Raw genomic sequence first — 12111 nt, forward strand, 5'->3', positions numbered from 1 at the left:
TTTATATTTCTGGACAAGTGCTGTACTGTTGTGTGTCAAATTTGGTTATGAAAATACATTTATAACACAATAATAATGTTATGTAAATTGAATCAGTTTGTTGACCACCCCCGGTCAATTACTAATTATCTTTGAGAAAAACATTCAGTAGATGACCACCCTCAACAATCACATGACAAGTTAGGTTATATTGTTAGAAACACTTGAATATAACATAAATTACTTTTAGAAATAGGATAAATATAAAACTTACCTGATAAATTTATTTGTATGGCTTCTAAAGCTGCACAAAAAGTACTCACACTCTTATTAAACTGTATAATACAATGAAGCAAACACGATAAACCTCTTAACCTATCAACAACAACTGTCAGCCATTGCTACCCACAATGCAATGGAGTTTCTGAGCTTCCAGCATTTGATGCTAGATGGCAGCAGGTGCTTGTAGAGTTATTTTATAATTGGCTGCAACAAACAGAACACTTGTTTTTTGAATTTATATACATAATGGTCAACTACTAGTGCGTGGCCAACTACTGGTGCCACTACCTTAAATAATTAAGGCTAAAATAATATAAAAAACACTTATGTCACCATAAATAAATCAATATAATGAATAAAGAGATGAAATATATATATATATATATATATATATATATATATATATATATATATGTACATATACATGTATATACACATACATATACATGTATATACACATACATATACATACATATCCACATCCATACACGCATACCTAGTAGAAACAGCATTAAATTTGCTACATAATTTCTGGATAAATTAAAATAATGGGAAAAGAGCCTACATGGGCCTTAATGGCCTGTGCGTAGACTCGAGTTGAAAATTTTACGATTCGAATTTTATCTCGAGCAGTGTAGATTTTTATAAAATTTGTTAATTGAAAGAAGACATCTAAAGCAGAATAAACGTCGGATATGACCTGGAATTCCGACTATCAGTAATATAGTGGAGAAAGTAGACAAAAACAAATAAAAATATTGAGTGAACAAAATTACAAAAAAATAGGCTAATTACTTAAGTGAATGGATTTTACTATCTATGGTTTGAAAAGGAGAGCAGAGGGGACAGTGCCGTCAGTAAGTTGTCAGATAGTCTAGGTCCGTCTGTAGTCAGCAGAGATAAGTAACTGGACCCTCTCACTGCTTATGAGAATCAAAAACTCCTTGACATGTTTCTTAAAAACCTCAAGAAAGGGAGAGTCGAACAGCTTGAAATTTCTAAAACTATTAGAATAATTTCGATATATAATGTGTGCTAGATAAGAACTGTTTGTTGTCGCAAATGATTTGTGTTGGTGAATAGTGTTAATTCCGACTATATTTGCATATCTTGTGTTATAAAAATGTGGGATTGTAGAAAAAATTGAACCGAAATGTTTGTAAATATGAATAAATAAGACTTTAATAAAAATTTTTTTAATTGGCAGAATTCCTGTTTCTTGAAACAATAAATCAGAGGGATATCGTCTACACTTCGCAAAACCGGCTTTCAGAATAGATTTCTGATCTATATCTAAACTTTAAATATGTGAAGGAAAAGCACCCCCCAAGCTAGAATGCCATAAGAAAAAAGGGATTGCACATAAGCAAAATAAACGATTTTAGTTTCATCAAAACTCAAAATGCTATTTAACTGCCTAAAAGCAAATATATACTTTCTTGCTTTAATTAAAAAAAAAATTAATGTGATCTATCCATTACATTCGAGAATCAAACAACACACCCAAATATTTGTATGACGACACTTTCTCGATTTTATTACAGGCACAGGCATTGTTATAGTGATTATTACAATTATGAATAATTAAATCGTGTAAGTTGTAATCTGAATTTGATGTAAGAGAAAGGGGCATAAATTTATTTTTGAAACGTTAAGTGATAAAACATTTTGGTCCATCCAATTTTTAATTGTCATGAGGTCATTTAAAGATTTATTTGAACATCCTGCCAAGATTTACCTTTGATAATAATTAGCGTGTCGTCAGCAAAAAGAAATAGTTTACCATAAATCTGCAGTTTTGAAATGTTGTTAATGTATATCAAAAATAATATAGGGCCCAGAGTGCTTCCTTGAACTACCCCATAATCCACAGGAAGTTCATCACCATTCACATCGCAGACAGACACAAACTGCCATCTGTCCGCAAGGTAGCTCCTAAACCATGCGAGAGCATTACCCGTTACACTTATAGCTGATAATTTGTAAATTAATTTGTTTCTATCTACACTATCAAATGCTTTCTGTAGGTCAAGGAAAATTAAAAAGCTTCTCATACCATCTGTCAAAGTATGATAAATTTCTTTGTTTACATCAAAGAGAACGTCTGAAATGTTTTTATCAGCCCTAAACACGTATTGACACTCCGCTAAAATATGGTTGTATTGAAGGTAATTTACGAACTGCTCTTTGACGATTCTCTCCAGCACCTTAGAGAACACACTTAACAATGAAATGGGACGATATTTATTTTTCTCCGTAAATGTGCTAGCCTTGTGAAGTGGGATTACTTTAGCTAACTTAAAACTATCAGGAAATATACTGTACGCCAAGCTAAGATGTAAAATATGTAGAAAAGGTTTAGAGAAAATATTAAAATTGTCTTTGAGTGCAGAAGCTGTGACACCGTCATAATCAGGAGCGGACCCGCCACGTAGTGCAGTAATGTGTCTGAATAGGTCAAGTTCAGTGACAGTCCGAAGCGTGAACAGTGAGTCTCGCCCGTAATCTGCATCATCGATAATTAATGCACCCCCGGTGTTAATTGAACTTGCCAATTTATGTCCAACGCTAACAAAAGCATGTTGAAATCGTTAGCGACTTCTTTACATACACCGTGAGTAACACTCGGTACGTTAGGCAGATACCTTTGTACCGGAAATAAACCCTTATTATTTTTTTTTACCTGCCAATTCGTTAATTACAGCCCAAAACAATTTAGGATTATTTTGATATTCGTTTAATTTAGCCCTGTAGTAAATACGCTTAGACGTTTTGATAGAATTGGCAATAAATTGCCTTAACGTTCGATAATTATTTTTAAGAATTATATTAAAAGGCTGTTTTTTTTTATTTTTTTGCTCAATTTATCTCTATCGCGAATTAATTTGATTAGATCATTTGTAATCCAAGGCTTAAGCCTCTTGAATCTAGATGACTTTTTAATTGGTTTCCTAGAATTATCGATCGCTTGGCCTACCATTTTACTAAATTCGTATGCAGAACCGTTTACATTTTCGTTCTGAAAAATCGTCTTCCAGTCAATATGAGCAAGATTACGGGACAAGAGTGCAGAGTCTATAATCGTCTGTGAAGCTGTATTTGTCATAACCGATGGTGCTGTAACGGGAAAAGTAATGGTAAGACCAGTGCTATAGTGATCAGTAATCTCAGTCTGTAACACAGCAAGGCATTATTTCATCTCATATACGTAGTTATTTGTGCTTACTAAACTTTAGAAGAAAATAACAGAAAGATAAAAACTACTCTACCACCAATACACTCAATAGCACAGCAGTTAACATACCTCCAAGAAACTTATCAAATGAAGTCAGAACCATCATTAGCAATCTGAAATCAAAAAACTCCTCAGGGTTAGATGAGGTGTCATAAAATATCCTAAAATTTTGCTATGAAAAACTTGTGTTTCCCCTCATGGACATATGTAATAAGTCTCTCATAGATTTCAAATTTCTTTCAGCTTTTAAACTAACAAAAGTTTATCCAAAACACCGAAATGAAAACACTTGGCAAGCTAGCAATTTACTGTCCTATCTCTCTCATATCCACCTTCTTTGAACTTTGTAAAAGAGTAGATGTCAGAAGACTTCTGGATTACTGTGTAGTATATAATTTATTGACAAATTGTCAATATAGCTTTACTAAAGGAAGGTTCCACCTCTGCAATCATCAAAATGGTTGAAACTCCTATAGACAGACAGCTTAGAAGAGGGAAAATTTACAACCAGAATATTTCTTGCCTTTAGTAAGGCCTTTAACTGCCTCAGCAATCAATGGTCATTTTATTAAAAAATTAGAAAATACAGGAGTAACAAGAGCAGCAAAGGCGTGTTTTCTAAGCTATCTTGAGGGACAGAGACAGCTAGTTGAGCCAAGACACACAGAAAATGGAATATGTAGACTTACAAGATGGAGTCCCCCCAATTTGTTTGTCAAAGGTGTCCCACAAGGGTCTGTTTTGGGGCCAGTGCTTTTTATTCTATTCACTAATGACTTGCCCCAATATGTGGAAGATACTTAACTTTCATGTACGCTGATGACACAACCAAGGTGATTAGTCAAACTTCAACTGAAAGTCTGGCTATCACATTTTACATATCCCTAAATGTCGCGTACCAGTACTGCCACAACAATTACTTAGCAGTGAAAACTTCCAAAACTGCCAAAGTACCATTTTGAATTGGAAAACGATTTGAATGTGTGCCATATATACCAGAGGTTATGATGAATGACAAAGTAAAATTTTTAGGCACTACACTTGACAAGAAATTATCCTGGACACCTCATGTGATCAAATTTTGTAAGAAGCTTAGTTGCAGTCTCTGTGGTACTAAAAACATCAAAGCTTCAACTGACGAAACAGCAAGAATTGCATACTATGCACTGTTTGTATCCCACACGAGATACAGTTTAGAGGTAAGGGGTGGAATCTCAGAAGCTAATATTTATCGAGTCCTTAAACAGGAAAAAAAGTAGTGAGAATACTTGCAGGATTAAAACAATTCGACAGCTGCAGAGAAGCCCCTACAAAATCCTAACAATTGTCTCTATATTCAGGAAACTGTTATGATCACAATAAGAGAAAACCTGCCTAAACACGGTGAATTTCACCAATACCATCTGAGAAACACTTCATTATATGACCTTCTATTGTACCATCTGACTCAGTTTAAAAAGAAGCCACTGTACAATGAGGCCAGTTTACATGAAGGAAGCTCCACAACCTCCTTCCACTCGAACTGTGAAATAAGGAAGTCATGGATCTCAGACCAGCACTACATAGATTGCTAATTGGTCATCCCTTGTACTCTGTAGAAGAATTTGCTCAAGGAGTTTTTTACACAGAACTTTGTATTCTGACATGCACTTGTAACTATGATGTTAACACTGTTTGTTCCATATACATATGTGGATAAAGAACATTGTCAATTTTCTAACTTATTCACAGCACTATTAGTAGTGGTTGTGAAAGCTGTGATTGCCAACCAAGTAGTGTCTTCATCACATAAGTTATCAGTTCAGTGGCTTTAAAGATCCATTAATTATGTAAATATCAGTTGTTTTCAAAATTTACAAAAAAAAAAAAAAAATACTTAGTGTAAAAACACTCAGACATTACTGTTTCACTAAGTGAAAGTAGAGTCTATACAAAGTAGTATTGTTATGTGCTAACAAATGATTAAATACGAAAACTAATTAAAACAGTCTTTTCTTTTACATTTTCATATTAGTGTATGGCATTATGTTTATGGAAATTATAGTGACTATATGGTATATTATTGTATCTAGGACTGTCATTGAAAAGTAAGTTTCTGTAAAAAATAAAAAATGCATGTAACTTTTCAACTACATTATTATATAAATTTTGAAGAACAAATCTGAATCTAATTTTCGACTTGTATAATATTTACATTTAAGCTCTTATTGCATCTAGGTACAAGCTATTTAACAACAAATAAAAATTTTGTCACCTATGCACAAAGCCTATTGGGGTGGTTTTTCCAGATATGACCCCACTCAATTGATTGTCTTATTTGTTCGACATTTACATAAGAAACCTATGTTTCATCACCAGTGACTATGTGATTAAAAAAAAACATCACCTTCTTGGTACGTGTAAGAAAATTTTCGAGCTAGTTGCATTCTGTTACGAGGGGTATTAGTAAAATAAGGTTCCCATGATTTTTTAAAATATACAGCTCTATATTTCTACCTAGTTTTATACATCAATTTAAAACTTAAATGTTAAGCTATTTTTCCACATAATCACCGTTTCTGTCCAAACACTTTTGTAGACGATGCTCCAACTTTTCTATCCCCATGTTTTAGAATTCTGCCGCCAATCCTTTGAGGAATCGAGTAACCTCTTTCTAGACTTCATCATCGGTACTGAAGCGTTGGCCACCCAAGTGTGGCTTATTCCCCTTTAATTTTGGGAATAAGTGATAATAACTTGGGGCTAGTAGGTCTGGGCTGTAGGGGGGATGGCCGATCTTCAACCAATATTGTCTCAACTTTTTCAACAACTCCATCTGAAACTGAAGGCCGTCCACTTCGGATTTCATCGTAAATTTCCATGCGGCCTTCACTGAATTCTCTACACCATTTCTGAACGTGTTGAACAGATATGCAGTTTTCCCCATAAACTTCGATTAACTGACGATGAATTTCAATAGGTGAAATCTGTTTTGCATTTAAAAAACGTATCACAGCACAAATTTTGCATCTGGCGGTAACAACGATAGGGAGCTCCATCTTTGAAAGCAGCTAGGCCGGCACTGTTGGACATAGCAAGGCGCGAGTGGTATGGATAGAGTGAGGGACAGCTGATGAGTAAGACAGTGTTGCCAGATTTCTCCCAACATATCGCATTCTGTCTCGGCGGCATAGGGAACCTTATTTTTTTAATACCCCTCGTAGTTTTGAATTCATCAGTCAAGAGTTAAGGTACCCATCTGGCACAAAATTTATGATATCCAAGTTTCTCAGTCACAATTTTATACACTAGAATTATTGATGTCTGTGAAAAATTTTCCGAAATATCTCTGAGTTTTTGAACCTTAGATTTTTCTTAATTTTATGGTTGATTTGTTTGGCCAGGTCATCGGTAACCACTGGCAATCAGCCACTTATTTTTTTAGTTATTTTTGATTTATTTCCAAACTAATTATACAATATTTTACAATGTGTTAGTTGGAAATGAAAAGCTATCGTTTCTACTAATGATAGCAACAATCTCACTTCTTAGACAGTTCATATCAGTCACATCGCATTCCTTCACTTTCACTTATAACATGGTCAAACTGTGACATGTTGTGACAACAGAACACTGACAACAAAAATTTTTATCCTAATGCACATTTTTACCAAAACTTATTTAACTATTCAATAAATAAATAAATAAATAAAGAAAGAAAACATTTTAAGCCATCACTCCTACCAAAACCTATTCTACTCTTTGACAAATATGCAAAATAAGACTTTTTTTTAACAAACACTAATATCAAAAACTTATTTGACTATTCAATAAATAAAAAGCACTTTTACTAAAAACTTTTACCAATCAATAAAATAAAACAAACCCTTTTTTAAGCTATTACTCTTACAATAACTTATTCTACCATTTAACAAATGTGCAAAAACAAAAGCCTTTTTTAAACAAAAACTCATACCAAAGAACTTATTTTACTACTCAATATATAAAACAAACCCTTTTTTAATAAACATTCTTACTATAACCAATTCTAACATTTAATAAATAAAACAAACTAATTTTTAGTTTCCATTTACTTAAGAACTTATGCTTATAACTTTATATATACAAAAATATACACTAATATATTGATCAAATTATAAATTTTTTCCATTTGTAAAAGCCACTTCTTTACTTCTCTTTCGAATTTAAATTTATTCTCTATTAGTTGTATGTTTGGAGGCAATTCATTTTAAAGCTTAGGCGTAAGAAAAACAAACGACTTCTGAAAGGCTGTTTTTTTAACTTTGTTTTTCGTTGTGAACGATTGTTCTCCACCACCATTTTTAACCACAGTATAGCTCATAATGTATTCTCCAGAACATCATCTATGATGAATTTCCACTGATTGGGTTTATTTACCAAAAATGTAATAACTCTACGTACTTTACAGTCGGTGGGAGAGTTGATTGTGGTGGCCAATTTGAACACCAGTTTAGAGCACTTAGAATGCCATAGCAACCTTCACAGTGGCACTTCCAAATGCAACTGAACGTAGCTTCCTGCCATTGCAATGGACTCTGGACTGGTTGGTATTGGTACTAGAAGAATGAGATAACCGTGACACTATACGTTGCAACGAGCCCTGAAAGGATACATTATTATTCCCACCATTTTAACCCTCTCCTAAATAATGCTGGAGATTTTCTTCTATTCTAGCATCATACTTATTGTGACATATAATGATTATATGATTAAATCTGGAATCTTACTAACATTGATCTTACTTACAGATTTAATGAATACAATTTACAACATTAATCATTGTTAGTAACAAACTTCAAACAAAGAACAATTAATAAGTGACCCTGTTTACTATAAATTGTTATCAGTAAGCAGTTGTAATTATTTTATAACAATCAATAAGTTTTAGCCTTAGAGTAAATCATTAACTTGAAATGAGTCTATTGTGGCAAAGTATATAACCTTTGAATACATTATTTTGTTTTTAGTTTTAATTAAATGTAATAGGATATGATTAGTATGATGTTTTGAAATTGTAGTCTTAGTTTAATATAATACAGTAAATTGTCGATTATCTGCAGAGTTGACCAGACCGATAACATGGATAAACTAATTTCTTGGGAAATCCGCAAAATATTTGATTTGTTGGTGTTAAATAACAGATTATGTCTGTTTATATTGGCTGACAGTTGATTCTTGTAGTATTCTAATCACTTTCAATATTTTACATGATTCGAAAATTTAGTAAATAGTCGTAGTATCTTCAAGTTATTTCAAAGTTTTAAAACTTAAGTATGTTTTAAAATTTTTTAAAGTAGCAGTCTTGTATTATTGATGCTATGAATAATCCGCAAAACAGATAAATGTCTATGGATGTCAAGAGTTAACTATAACATGTGATATGGAATAATCTTGATTTATACAGTTGTACCAATTAGTGATAGAGTGAGGTCAGTGATCTTATATATAAGGTGTCTGATTAAGTTGTTAGATGTCAGTGTATTTATGACTGAGCTAATTAATTTAACTGGCTCTTGAATGGTTTTAACATTTGACATGAGTTTTTAGCTTAACTGCTATAGCAACAGGTTTGTATTATGACCCTTTCAATGATCAGTTTATTTAAACAACTGAAATAAATAACATTATAGCCGTAGATAAAGAATAAAAAAAAAAACCAATAGGGAAAGTTTACTCAAATTCATTATTATTCATGAAAGTACATGGGTATTTGTTTTGCAGGCATCTTCATATCGCCGAAAGGTGTAATCCTAGAGGTGGAGAGTGTTGGACTGTCGCTGGTAGTATGGGCGATGTGTGGTCTGCTCTCGATGGTGGGAGCTCTTTGTTACGCTGAACTGGGCACCTCCATACCTAAGTCGGGTGGAGACTACGCCTACATCTTCGAAGCCTTTGGGCCTCTGCCTGCATTTCTCTACTTGTGGGATGCTATGCTGATCTTTGTGTAAGTCTGCTCTGATATTCACTTACTCAAGATAAGAGGTTGATTTATTGGTTCTAGCAGACTCATCAGGAATTCTATCTACATCAATCTTGTTCGAAAGAAAACATAATGCACATGTTACGAGATTAGAGAAGAAAATAAAAATTTATATATTAAAGTTCATAAAAATCAGGCAAGACATAGACGAGTTAAGGGCACTAAAATGACAGTGGAGTAAATTTATTAAACAAAATATATACACGCATGATAGTTGGTACTATTAAAAAAAAATAAATATGTGAGAAAAGACTAGTTATTGCCTCTAATGAGTATAATCATTACTAGTTGATAAAGTTATTTATAAAAAAACTTTAGTGATAAAGATAATGTAAATGATAAATGATCCACATTTGGAAACAAATACAGTAGACACCCTCTTAACTGGCCATTACAGGACCAAACCCCCAGCCGGAAAGCGGTTTGGCCAGTTAATCCGATGAACATAACCTTAATTGGTATACTGTATACGTTCCAACTACGTAATACTGTACCGGTAAAAAAAACTTATATGTATTTAATTCAAAAGGTTATTTTACTGAAAACATAATTACTTTTAATATTTTAAATAATAGTGGCATATTGAATACATAATAACAATAGAGTAATACATTGTACTACATTGTATAAGAAAAATATAAAAGTAAAACTTATGTTTTGTTTCCGAAGTATGGTAATTTTAGACACAGAATCAGAACAGTACATTAAATATCCAGTAAATACTAAAAGAAATCTCTTATTTTCTTTTGTGTTTTCTTCTCTATTGTCTATGAAGGCATAGTCTCTCCACTTTTTAAAGAACATCACATCTACAGCTGTCGACAGGTCTTGCTGCTTAATATACATTGCGGCCAACTGAAGTGTTTTTTTTTCCCCTCTTCGTGACTGATTTTTTCTGCTAGATCGTTTTCGTCTGAGTCCTCTTGAATGCCTTGTTTACTTGCCTCCTCAACGTCTTTTTCTACGATTTGATTGTCACTAAAAAAATCTTTTTCAAGGTCGTCGTCACCTGTCACCCATTCATTTACATTTTTCTCTTCAAGATGATCATCACTAGTACTCAATTTTCTTAAGTCGTTAAGTAGAGCTGTGTTGTTATCTTCTTCAATTATTAAAATGGGCTGTTCATTTTCATCTTCAGCTGGGTTAGCAACCACGTTTTCTATGTCTGGCCAGGCTTTTCGCCAAGATTTAATGAACGTTGTTCCAGGCATTTCTTCATACGCCTTTGCGACCATGTAGATAACATCCTTAACATTTAAGTGCTTAACAGCTGATATAAGTTCCATTCTCGAGTCCATCTTCCCCAAGATTTCTGAAAGCAGTTTGCGCCAATAACGGCTCTTTCAGCATTCTATGACTCCTTGGTCCATAGGTTGAATGAGACTTGTGACGTTCGCTGGAAGGAAAACCAATTTTATACCGGGCGCTTCTTCACATTCAAGATCAGGTGGTTGTGTGCAAGAATTGTCTAAGATTAGAATGGCCTTTTTAGGTAACTTACGTTCCTTTAAATATTTTTTTTACTTTTGGAACAAACTCATTCACGAACCAGTCTTTAAAGATGTTGGCGTCCATCCATGCTGCCTTCTGGGCACAATAAAACACAGGAAGCGATGAAACATTTACATTTTTAAACGCTTGTGGTTTCTGGGATTTCCTAATGACCAAAAGTGGGAACTTGTGTGATCCTGCAGCATTTATGCATAAGGCGAGTGTAACCCGTTCTTTGTTAAGTTTAAATCCAGGAGCTGAACTTTCATTCCTAACAAAGAATGTTTTTTGTGGTAGACGTTTAAAGTTCAGACCAGTCTCGTCAACGTTGTAAACGTGTTCTGGTGAAAGATTTTTTTCATCAATTATCTTTCCTAGTTTGATTACAAACTCGTTTGCTGCAACGATATCTGCGGACATCTTTTCCCCACAAATATTTACAAAATTTACTCCATGTCGCTTCTTCCATCTTCCTAACCATCCATCACCTGGCTGAAAACTCTGTGTTATTTTGTTTTTCTAGTTTCGAAAGAAAAAACATTGCCTTTTCTTGTAAAAGTGGTCCAGTTATCAAGTTCTTCTTCGCCGCTCTTGTATAAACCAAGGCCATAACCCATCGTCAACCATCTCATTTGTTGGCTTTTTTTTATGTTCGTCGATTCGTCAACATCTTTTCTGTTTCGACACTAGTACAAAAATCCTGTAAGGATTTGCGATTGCGTCGCCAATCATTGACAGTGCTTTTCCTGACGTTAAGTTCGTCAAGTATTTCACTGATTCACCTTTGTCAATTCGCTGGATCGCATCAAGCTTTATTTTACAGTTAAAACATTTCTTTTACGTTTTCTTTCACTAGTTTTTTAAACTAAATAAAAGTATTTAATCATTAAAACTTTTAGTTCATTTAATAATAACTGCAAACCTAAAAACACTACAACACAACAGTAAACTGCACAACTTAAAACTGTCAACTAACTGTATGTATCACGCTCGGAACCACCTGCTCAACTGAACAGGCATTTTCTAAACCGTCCCAAAATAGCCATTCGAGTTGTGACCTGTCCATGACTCGTTGTTTGCTTTGTGGCCGGTTAAAGCGGCGGCTGGTTGACCCGAGGCC

The 12111-nt window shown here is 33.8% G+C and overlaps 1 protein-coding gene across 2 annotated transcripts in view; it reads left to right on the forward strand.

Annotated features, from left to right (window-relative positions):
* The window catches only part of LOC124369769 (Y+L amino acid transporter 2), a 127084-nt gene that overhangs the window by 20859 nt on the left and 94114 nt on the right, over positions 1-12111 (forward strand). For both annotated transcript variants that reach the window (XM_046827852.1, XM_046827851.1), the window contains exon 3: positions 9239-9461. In XM_046827852.1, the coding sequence (XP_046683808.1) occupies positions 9239-9461 (223 nt within the window). The remainder of the gene's footprint in view (positions 1-9238; positions 9462-12111) is intronic.

The sequence above is a fragment of the Homalodisca vitripennis genome, chromosome X (genome assembly GCF_021130785.1).
Source record: "Homalodisca vitripennis isolate AUS2020 chromosome X, UT_GWSS_2.1, whole genome shotgun sequence".
Lineage (NCBI taxonomy): Eukaryota > Metazoa > Arthropoda > Insecta > Hemiptera > Cicadellidae > Homalodisca > Homalodisca vitripennis.